The 12,301-nt window shown below is 30.2% G+C and overlaps 1 protein-coding gene across 14 annotated transcripts in view; it reads left to right on the top strand.

Moving 5' to 3' along the window:
* Positions 1–12,301, top strand: part of LOC106868038 (serine/threonine-protein kinase 25) — a 151,497-nt gene extending 139,196 nt beyond the window's left edge. For 5 of the 14 annotated variants that reach the window (XM_014913139.2, XM_014913138.2, XM_014913149.2 and 2 more), the window contains 6 exons: positions 611–691; positions 2,867–2,935; positions 5,003–5,116; positions 9,314–9,430; positions 10,943–11,136; positions 12,090–12,301. In XM_014913139.2, coding sequence (XP_014768625.1) covers positions 611–691; positions 2,867–2,935; positions 5,003–5,116; positions 9,314–9,430; positions 10,943–11,136; positions 12,090–12,099 — 585 coding nt within the window. In that variant the 3' untranslated portion in view covers positions 12,100–12,301. The remainder of the gene's footprint in view (positions 1–610; positions 692–2,866; positions 2,936–5,002; positions 5,117–9,313; positions 9,431–10,942; positions 11,137–12,089) is intronic. The other 9 variants (XM_052970742.1, XM_014913140.2, XM_014913143.2 and 6 more) reach the window with 7 other exon arrangements.

Raw genomic sequence — 12,301 nt, 5'->3', positions numbered from 1 at the left:
TTATGATGCAGAAGAAAAACAACTGGTTTTTACTAGATTAGAAAAGTTCATGTTATTCAGATTTGATATTTCTAATCAATTCCAAATGAATTATTTTGATTAAAATTTAACATTTCTAAAACAGTGTTTTACTAACACTTTTAACCTTTTTGTTTTTGTGTTTAATACTTCTAAACTTGCGTTACTCAGTATTTTTTTTTTACTGCAAACGTATTTTTATTATTTTTCCTTTTAACTGCCTTTGGGCTTTCATAAATGATGGGTAAAATAAACTACGAATATTTTCTTAATATCCTTCACAAGCAAATTTGCATCTACAAAATATATATCAATAAAAATGCTCTTATGTATGGTAAATGATCGATAATAAGATGAACTTTCTGTAAAATAATTTGTGTTTCTAATTCGTCTATAATTTGTTCATTGAAGAGCCAAGATCTAGTTCTTTGAAATGTTCCTCTGGCAATTTGTTGAACAAAGTTGCATGTCTTTGGTCAATTAAAACATACTATTTAATTTATATTTTCTGTTATGTATCTCACTTGCTATGCTTTCTTCTGTCTGTTAAAATACTGTATTTCTGAATCTATGCATGCTGTTTCTCTTGTAGCAAATACAATCTGCTCCACTTAGCCATCATGGTCGTGCTGACTCTACACCAGCCATTCAAAACCATGATGCTGACTACATTGTAAGTTACCTAATAACATATGTACCATTTTAGCTTACTGAACTTTATCTTTTTTTTTTTCCCCAAATTTTATTTACTCCTTTGTGCTTTTCTCTACTACCAAATGTCTACACTTAATATTCGTCTTTGCTTCAGCTACTGTTGATATTGTCATAGTCTAATTAAGTGTAAAACAATCTATGTGCACAATTGTTTAGTTCTTGTCTTGTCCTTTCTATAAAGGCAATTAACATGCCGTAATGCTCAAGTTTGAAACCCATGTAAGCAAGCAACCATTGCTTCTCAGACTAAATCCTTTAAATTTGAAAGCATGGAATTTTACATTTCTGAGTGCAGTAGGCAGCTTGGAAAATGTCAGCTTTTTTAAATTTAATAACATTGGCAACATTTTCATGAATATATTATTTTGCCTTTGCTTTCTACTTAAATTCATTTCTTTACCTCTTGCAATTCCCTCTGGTAGCTGTTAGTCTTCTTCCTTTGGTAGATTAGTTGCAAATATGTGGCAGTTTTTATTTTACAGTTTTTAATATTTCTTCTTGACACTGTTTGATTTATTTATTTATTTATTGTCAATAACCTTTTTCCCAATTTAAAACTTAATATCTATATTCCGTTTACAATGGATTTATAATAATATTGTTTAAATATGAAAACAGCTGATTGTTGCTACCCATTTGTCTACTTCCTATGTTGGTTCTATAATACTGCAAAAAAGACAATACAATAGTTGAAGTAGAAGTGTGCTAACATTTGAGTATTGCTAAATAGATTAATACTTTATCATATAATGTTTTTGTTGCTTGGTGACTAATGTTTATTTAGGTTGTATTAAATTGCAGCAAACTCGTGCTGGATTAATTTATATCTACAACAAATTTTTAAAATATTTATGATCAAATTGAAACATATTGATCACATTTTTTTTCCTCTAGTTTTAAATTCATGCTGTTTATTGTAGCCATATTACTTTTCATTTAATTTTAAAATTCAATCAAGAATTTTTTCTTTCGCTTCTATTTCATATTTTAGCCTTTTATCTTTTTAATGCAAATTGCTCTGGCTGCTTCAAATTTCATTTTCTTCATATTCCTCCTCCCCTTTTTCTCTCTCCTTTCTTTCTCTTTTTGAACAATACTGAAAGCTGTTCCATTGAAATTATTGCTCCAGTTATGTATTAGGATAAAGATTTGAATTGTGATTTTAATACAAAATTGAAGTTATTAGAAAAGTCACCCAAGTTTTGAACGTCCAGTTCTGGCATGGTCTGTCTACTTGAACAATTTATTGATTCAACAAAGATAATACTATAAGGCAATTATTCATGGGGTTCCCATAATTGAATAAAAAATACTTTTCATTTGCTGTGAATAGATTTAAATTGCTCATCTTTCACTTGACAAACATTTTTGGAAGGGGTTGTATTGCTTTGGTTTCTTATAACAAAATAACCTTTGCATATCTGCAAATATTTTTTCTTTGAATACCATTTCATTTACTGTCAATAGATTTAAATTCCCATGTTTCTTTCCATGTGGCTTTTTATTAGGGGTTGTATATGTAGATTTTCTCAATCATTTTAAAACCTCTGCGCATATCTTTTTTACAAGATTTAACTCTGCTTAAAATAATATTTGTTGACATTTTGTTTCCCTATATCAGCTACTAACTCTGTATTTCTAAAAACTAGTTTTTCTCTGGTATATTTTCCTACTTTGAAGCTGTTAAATAAGTCCTGTCTTCTTTTAAGGATATTTTGCTTTCTGTTTTCTTTAGCTAGAGCTTAGAGCTTCATTTAATCACAATATTTCTTTTTTTTTTATGGGATTTACTCTTGGTTGTCATTTCTAATTAGAATTAATAGAGCATGTCTCATGATATGTTTTATAAAAATTTAACATTGTAAGGTAGCCTCTTGTAGCTTATTGCCTGTAACATTTCTTCAATGTAGGCTATAATATATTCATCTACTAATTCAATATTGTCTGATTGTCTGGTGGTTGGTTATAACAAAGCCCTAATCTAACTAGATTGGTACTTTTTTTCTAGTATCTAATGCTTTTTACCATGTTAGATCAACGCATGGTTTTTAGATGTTTGCTTTGGAGTCAGAACATCGCATCTCTAACCAAAATAGCAATTTTTTCTTAGGATTTCAGTATATTTGTTTTCCAGGGCGCCAAACATACTCGTAGCAAGTCAGATATGCATCCTATCTCTTCTGAATCAATAGAAAATTTCAGAGTAAGTGTATTCTTACTATGTCCATTCTTTCCCCCTTTGCACCTCTTGTATCATCTAATCACTTTAGGAAATACCTCAACCATCTGATTGTCTGATAGTTAACCTTCACAACCTTTTCCCCCCACCTCCTCATTTGGTTATTGACCTTGAGATGAATTCCACGAAATAATTAGTTTTCACATTCTTTCTGTGTCAGTAATTTTTTTCGGTGACTGATTTTTGTATTTTATTTCAAAATACTACGTCTATTTTTTAAGACAGCTGCTCTTCATTTTTGAAGAAGAGAGGAGGAGAGACTATTTTTGGCAATATATAGAATAGTGTAACTTTGAAATTTTATGGACAATATGTCTCCTTAATTTACCAATAAACTAGACTTTCACAAAAAAGAGAATTTGAAATGATAGTTGTGAAAAGTTATTTCTAATGATGTGGAAGTTTCGTAACAATGAAAAAAAGTAAAAAAGAATGGTATATTTTTTAATCTGTTCAGTACTTCTACTGAACTGCTTTTGTTAATTAAAAAACATCAAGATGCCGAACTAATAATGATGTTATTTACCAGGAGATGTCATTATGTAAACCAGTCAGTCTTGATCGAGTAAATTTATGGCATGTATAGGTAGTTGGTCAGATGATTAAGTCTATCTGTTATTAGCTGAAGTAGTAATATAATTTTTCTGTAGCATGTGTGAATACTGTGATCCGTGTTGTGAATTAGAGAAGTGACTACTTGTATTGGCGACATTAAAGAGAATGCTTGCTAGTTTTTTGTTTTTTTAAGGTGTGCATGGGACAGTGATAAGTCTATGATGCAATTTGGTGATGATTTCTTCTTTTTTATCTTTTCATGAGTAGTTAGTATTATTACATAGCAATAATCGTCTTCACTCTAATCTTTTTTGAGTGGTTGGTACAGTAACATTTTGCTGTTTGTATCTATGGAAGTAAATTATTATATTTTTCTTATGACACCAGAGTTATCTCAATATCTCCTCATTAGATTTTGACTACTTGAACTCTTACTTGGAAATTTCACCATTATGAGTGTTTCTCAAATACCATTTTCTTTTTAATCTTGTAAATTTTCTGTGATGCAGATTTTATTAGTTTAAAAATTTTTTTTTTATTGCATATAATTTATTTCTTTGAGTTTTTATTTTTCATGAAGAAATACCATACACACACATTACAGTTTATTGTAACTCCTTTCTTGAAGAAAAATACCACTATAAGTATTCATAATAACTTGAAAATCAATTGGTATTCAAAATATTTTCATTAAATTTTTATTATTTAAACTAATTCTAGTAATTTACTAATTACCTTTGTATTTCACATAAAATTGAAGAGGGAAAAAAAAAAACAAAAACAAATGTTTCTTGACTTAGAAGTATTATTGAGAAAAATCCTAAAATGTATGCAATCTAGATGAAATCAATGTTCTAACCAGCACAATGATCTTGTCAAATTGTGTCTGAAACTATTGTAGCCTTCATGACTCAAGATTTTATTGGAATTAGTTTCGTTGTTCTTTTACACTATTTTTTAGAATTTAATTACTTCATTTAATAATACATTATTTATTGCATTTGTTTTTCAGGTAGACATATTCTTAAGATAATTTGTTTTACAAATTCTAAATTAGGTTACAAGCATTGATTAATTTTTTTAAAATTTCAATTGAATTATATATAATTGAATTCATTGATAACTCAGTATATATATTTTTTCTTTGCTCACGCAATTCTTATTAAAAATATATTTTGTTTTATTTTCTCTGAAAGATATTTACTTAATAATTCCAAACTTTTAAATACTTTTTTTGTGGTTAGTTTACTTTTTTTTTTTAAATTAACACAAGAACATTCTCTTTGTAAGTGTGATTCATCACAAACTGCTTAATGTTTTTAATAGTAATTTCTAGAGACTGTATTTAATTTGTCACTATCAACCCTTTCAACATGTTACTGTAAGCACATTCTATTCAACTACACATTTGTCTACGTTTATTTTATACCATTTCGTATGTTAATACTTATTCCATCTTGGTACTTCCTCCCTTAGCCACCATCTTATATATTCTATAACCGACCTAAATCCCTGTACGATCTCCCAGATGGCCATAAACCAATTGAACCTTCATACAAAACTAATACCCCTGCTGTCTACCATGTATATGTAAGTTATTTTTAACCCTTTGTTATCCTTTAGATGCAGACTTTATAAGGAATGATAATCTTATGCATGAATATTTTGCAGAAGAGAATACGTTAAACGATAGATCTTTTTCTAAATATTATTAACCTTAACTAAAATTTGTTGAACTTTGCTGAACATTAGGTGTATTTAAAGATTTTTATGTTGCTGATGAATTTTAAAATCTATATCAGCAGTCTTTTTTTTTTTTGTTAAACCTTTCTTTATAGAATATTCATTATAAATGTAACAGTTTTTAGAAAGTTGTGGTGCTTCCCCATAGCCTATTGGGTTTTAAATGCACCATTGAAGATTTTGATTTCTTGCCTAGCTAGGAATAATGTGCTTGTGGTGAGTTCATCCCTCTCGTAGCTATACCCACAGGCTGAGTTGAAGTTTATTGACCAGACAGTATATTGTTTGATGTTGAGATACAAACTGTCAACCTCTCAGCTAGATGTCTGGATTATTTTCACTTCAACCAACCTTTTTTTTGTAGAAAAGTTTACTATATACTTACAACTGCTCTGCTTTCAGTTTAAATGCTTTCTGATATACTATAATTAACTTATACGTTTGAACGATTTGCACATACCTTAATACAAAAAATAGAAAAAGAAAATTAACATTTCATTAGAATAGTTGCAGTTAATTAGGCTATTATTAACCCCTAACATTTGCATTTGTACCTACACTGCATTTCAAGCACCATATTCTCTTGTCATTTTTTTTTTAATGTGACGCAGTGGATAAGATCTTTAGATGATTCTGAGTTCAGTCTTATGTGATATGTAGACTTTCAAGAAATAGAAACACTAATTAATTCTTACCTGGAATTTCAGTGACAACATTGTGTTGTGACACCTGAATGTGTGTCACAAGTAATGATATATATAATTAGAGAAAGAATAGAAACCTAACTACAACAACAACAACAGGTGTTTAAAAAAAATACATTCAGCAAATAAATTATGGCTCAGTTCTTTGAAATAGGGTGACCTAATCAGCATTATGTACACTCCACACTACTAAAACACCTTTCAATAATTCCATATTAACTAACCCCCACATTAACATATACTAATTTTTGTCTTCAATGTTTTCAGAATGTGAATTTATTTTTGTAGGTGTTCAAAAAGAAAAATTATTTTCTTATTTACTGATCTTATGAATAATAATATCCCCTCTTACAATTTTAAATATATTGCTCAGTTTTATTTAAGATTTCATGATAAGCATTTTTATTTTAAAATTAGCTGAATGGGAGTGAAGTAGAGATTTTGTTACTGCATCTATCTGTATTGAAAGAATTTTGGACATTTCTTCAAAATTTATACAGATACTCATGATTGAAATAGAAAGTGAGAAAGAAAAAAAACATCCAGCCAGATTTAAGGAATTTTTTCTTTATGTCCATTTATGAAGTTTATGAAGTTAAGCATATAAACAATTTCAAGAATATACGGAAATGAAAACATTATACAAATCAGAAATAGTATCCTGTTCTGATGTTGCAGTTGTTAGGATAGTCGTCGTCGTCGTCGTCATCATCATCGTTTAACATCTGCTTTCTATGCTGGCATGGGTTGGACAGTTTGACTGAGAAGCATCACAGTGTCCTCTATTATAGTTCTAGACCAATTAAAGCTTTATGAATGGATTTTGTAACTAGAAACTAAATGGAGCCTGTCATAGATATCCACATATATCTCTGGTGATGATGATCTTTCTCTTTTTCTGTCTCTACACACACTTATATATATGTGTGTGTGTGGTTATGTATGTACATGTGTGTTCATTTGTGCTTCTTTGAATATAGCAAAGTACAAGTGGTTTTGTTGTCATTTTTCATATCAACATTGTCTGCAGGCTTTGCACCTGTGAAAGTGTGTGAAATAAAAAGTCCTTTACCTTTAAACTAGGTATAGGTTACTGACAGGAAGAGCATCTGGTTGTCTAAACTATGCTAGCATGGATAGAATGAAAAGGAAAAAAAACAAAGAATATATTTTATATTTTCCAAACAAAAAAGAAAGAGAAAAAGAGATAAACTGAACATTATTAGTAAATGTTTGGGATTAATTCTTTAGAGTAAATAGAGGTATGTCATTTTTTTTTTTTTTTTTTTACCTAAATAATTCTTGATAATGTTTTTTTCCTACCAGTTACAGATAAATACTGAAAATTTAACTTTTAGGAACTTATTACTAAGAATATCTTTTTTCTTCAGAATTTTTAGCCAAAGTTTATTTCAAATTAATTCATATTTGATATAAGAATTTTTTTATTAACCCCTTTTTTTTTTACCCATCCAAGATTAATTTGTTGATATTTTGTTTATAATGCAGTGGCCATTAGAACAAACCACTTAATATTTCCTCTGCACCAAAATCATCTGATAACAGACAGCTGACTTTCCCATAAAGTCCTGCTAAGCAAACAAACAATTGTTCATAGAATGGGTTTCTTTTTATAGGTTGTGAAAACATTAAAGGGCATGAGCATCCGAGAGAAATTTTTAACATGCATGAATAAACATTTGAGATGTTTATGTTATTAATGGAATTGAAATGAAAGTGTTTATTTTAAAAAGTACAAAATTTTTTTAAAGAAATGTTATATCACTATTCCCTACCCCCCTTCTTTTATGCAGTAATAAATTTGTCTGGGCTTAGTTACTGAATGTCTTAGCACCGATTTATTTCTAAGATTATTCATGTTCCCCTCAAATGTTGCTTATATTTTATCAAATAAGGTTTAAACTTATGACTTGTAAGGACACTTGTTGAGCACCTAAAATTTCAGGGCTAAGGTTAGCAAATTCAATTCACTATTAATAGGAATTAGATATCTAGTAAAACTGAAGTTTTGTTATATCCCCAACCCCCACCCCGTTTTTTTTCTCTTTTTTTTTTTCTCCCATATATATAAAAAAAATGAAAAAATGTTGCTGAATGTTATTCTTGTTCCAAAAATGGGCAGAAGATTCACCTTGTCATTACCATATTTTTGTTAAAGTATGCTGCCTTTTGTTATTATTTCAATTAAGTTTTAAAATAATGAAGAATTTAGTGAAATAATTTTGTTATTATTGAGTTGGTGTTTGAGACTTAGATTAACATGCAATTTTGATGGAAGATTTTAATCTAGATCACTTAAAACAAAAAGTCTGTATCCTAGAACCAAGCGTGGTCTTGGGCAGTTAAAGTAGTAAGAAAAATTTCAAACCACTCGGCCTTCACAGATATAATTTCTGAATGAGATACGCAAGCTCTTTTGTTACCATATTTCTTCTAAAATATACTGCCTTAATTTTAATTAAATTATTAAAATAATGAAGAATGTAGTAAAATAACTTTGTCTTTATTAAGCTGGTGTATGAGACTGAAATTAACATGAAATTTTGATGTAAGGTTTTAAAACAAGAAATTTATATCATAAAAGCAGGGACATTATCACATGGGTTTGTATAAAAAGATTAAATAATTTAACCTCCACCCATACATAACACTTTTTTCTCTCTCCAGAATTACTATTAGGAACTAGTTTAATAAGTGTAATTAACAGAATACATGCAATTATTTATTTATTCCCTCCAAATTTAACATTACAAGGGCAATAACATATGTTTGCCTGCCTGACTAGGAAACTGTCTGTGCATTTAATTTAACAATCATAATCTGGTTTACTGACTTTATAACATTTTTAAGCATTCCTTAATTAAAGACTAGATTGGAAAACATTAGGAACAAGGTGGGGCTGGAATGGAAGTCAATCTTAACTATTGTGTGTATTAATTAATACAGTACTTGTTGCTTTATATTAAATTTAGATTTACTCATCAACTCTTATTTCTCTTGCAGTATGTTCATCTAATTTTACCCTATTTTACATGATTCTCTAATATTTTCTTTCTTTTAAGCTATTTAAAATGAAATGCTCTTTTTTTAAGCCATGTGCTGATGATAAAACTTACTTGTTCTTTGCTGTTCATGTAATCTTTTTCAGATGATGTATTGTATAAAAATGATTTATTTTTTTTAAGAAATGATTCTTTTTCTTTCTTTCTTTCTTTTTTTTTTATCATGAGAATGTGATTGATAATATCTTTACTAAGTTGTTGCTTTTTTGTTTTTAGATTTGGTTTCTTAATCATACCAAAACCATTTTTATTTACAGCCACCACGAATTGCAAGAAACCAGCCATCCTCTGGAACAGAATCTGAAATAGTACCTCTACCCTCCAACCAAGCTTCTACATGTCTTTCCATTATTGTGTTCCCTATTCTTAATGAGGTAAGATATGTTCAGAGACAAAATATTTCAGGGAAGTAAATTACACTAGTAAACAACATCTTGGAAAGTTAGTTATGCTTTTAAACAAAGATGTTATAATGAAACCAAAAAAAAAAAAATAAAAAAAAAAAAAATTCTGTAGAATACCCTTTCTACTATAGGCACAAGGCTTGGAATTTGTGGGGAGGGGGATAGTCAATAACACTGACCCCGGTGCTTGATTGGTATGTAATTTATCAACTGTGAAAGGATGAAAGGCAAAGTCGACCTTGGCAGAATTTGAACTCAGAGCATAAAGACGTACGAAATGTCGCTAAGCATTTTGCCCAGTGTGCTAATGATTCTGCCAGCTCACTGCCTTATTTCTGTATTATAACAACAGTAGCTGATACAAATGTTGGTTTTCCCAGCATGCTTTACATCATATAGAGAGTTAACATAAGAAGTGTAGGATGATGGCACATATGAGGCTAGGTGGCATGCAAAGAGTAAAAGAATATTACAGTAACACACAAAGTGATAGAGAAGAAGTAAATGACAGTAGTTACAGTTGTACAAATGAGAAATATTTTATTTAAATTTATTTTAAGGTAATGAATCTTTTGAAAATTAGTATTCATATAGGCATATGTGTGGTAAGAAGCTTGCTTCCCAGTCACATGGTTTGGGGTTCAGTCCCACTGTTTGGCACTTTAGGCAAGTGTCTTCTACTACAGCCTCAAGCTGACCAAAGCCTTGTGAGTGGAAACTGAAAGAAGCCTGTAGTGTGTGTGTGTAATTGTGTCTTTCTTTGTCCCCCACCAATGCTTTAGAACCAGTGTTGATGTGTTTCTGTCCCTGTAACTTAGTGGTTGGCAAAAGAGGTCAATAGAATGAGTACCAGGCTTAAAAAAACAAAAAGTAATGGTCAATTCATTTGATTAAAATCCCTTCAAGGTGGTGCCACAGCATGGCCACATTCTGATGACTGAAACAAGTAAAAGATAAAATATAAAGATATCATCATTTTGTATAAACACTATTAAATGAGCATTATCGTATATACGCCGTATTTCCCAATATTAGCCATTATGACAAAAGTATATTTTCAAAATTATGTCACGTGCCCATGTAACACTCTTGTTAGTGAAGATTATTGAATGAATGATTGTTTATTCTGTGGTACCTCTCTATACTTCATAATTGGACAAGTTTTATAGTGAATTGGAAGCTAAAAGTACAAACAGTTTATTGCCCTTGAATATGAAGCCAATTAGTTTGTGTTAGTTAAATTTGGATTGTCTGTAGACAAATATTTCTCATGTCACTGTGAAGTTATAGTTTAACTAAAATATTGAATTTCTGTTATATAATTGGTGCTGACTGAACTTTTCTTTAATATTCTTTAGATTAACCTTATCCACTCTTAAAGGTCAGATAATAGTTGTTACTAGTATTTGTGGACTTGAAAAGGTTAAAAGCTTGTCATGGTGTTGTTAAACTAAGTCTTGACTTCTTGATTGTATATTTCAGTTGAGAGAACATTACAGAGTAGTGAGACCACCTCAGAATATTGAAGCCATTGATGAGTTAAGGAATGCTTTTGACTTGGTGGAGAAATCCTGTCCTGGCATCACTGACAGATTTTTAACAGATGTTGTAAGAAACATAGGGGAACAGATGTTACGAGAAGCTGAAGTTCGCCAAGGGGTAGAGAAATTTAAACGGTACGGTGATTCATCTTTTATATTATTTTCCCTCTTAACTGAATTTATCTCCTTAATTGCAATTTCTGTGCTGTAAGAAAAAAACAATTATATAAATTCAAGCATTTCATGTAGCTTTCTTTGAAAAAAGTTTAAATTATAAAACTTGGGTAAGCTATATACAAACGTAATTAAAATCAAAGTTATAAGACAGTGAAAAAGCATATTTGTTTAGTTAAACCTTCTATCATTTATTTCATTGCTTGAGCAGTTTTCTGCTTTCCACTTCCTTTTTGATGGCAGAAATGGTATAGCAATGAGTTACAAGTCAGTCCTGGTTTAGGACAAATGTTGCTGTAATTTAGCCCCAGGAGACATGTCTCTTGGGGCTAAATTACAGCAACATTCGTCCTAAACCATGTCTGCCATGTTATGTTGGCAAACAGTCTTTACTACAAAGTGCTGTTGCATTGTGAGATTTAAAAAACAGTAATTTTCATGCAATTTAGAGTAATGCCTCTATTTGTTTTGGCAGTATAACTTACCAAGTCAAATTTGTCTTACATTCTTCTAAGCTCAATAAATTGTTACACTCATTACAGTCACATTCTTTTTCCAGACTATGTAACGTAGGAACTGTATTATCCAATGTATCCTTCATTTGTGTGAAGGATGTTTGGCTGTTATTTCTAGCAAGTCAGTACCATGTAAAGGGCCCCTTTGTTGGCTCACTATTTAGAGAATCATCTAACCTAAACACTTCTGGTTGTTAATGATTTCTAGGCACATGGTATTTCATTATACAACCATAATATGCTACAAAGTATATTAAACGTTTTTATAAGTCAGTACTATGTTCTGCTCTTCTGATTGTTTTTGTTCATTCTATTTAAATGACAAAAGGTAAATTAACTTAGCTGAATGCTTAAATAACATGAGTACATTATTGATTTTCATTTTCTTTTCTGTTGTAGGCCATATTGAACCTGACACAAAAGATCTCAAGACTATCTTTTCCAAACACCAAATAGCCTCTACATCTCCTTTCAATTTGGGTTATGACTTTTTTAATTTCTAGCAGGTTAAATACTATGAAATGTTTCCACTCGTTTCTCCTCTGAAACAGAAACTACCACTATCTTCTTATCTTTCCTTCAAAGCCGCAAAAAATGAACCCGCCCTCCCT

Source organism: Octopus bimaculoides, chromosome 9 (assembly GCF_001194135.2).
Source record: "Octopus bimaculoides isolate UCB-OBI-ISO-001 chromosome 9, ASM119413v2, whole genome shotgun sequence".
NCBI lineage: Eukaryota > Metazoa > Mollusca > Cephalopoda > Octopoda > Octopodidae > Octopus > Octopus bimaculoides.
Note: the sequence above shows the minus strand (reverse complement) of the source record. Positions and strands in the feature narration are given on the sequence as shown.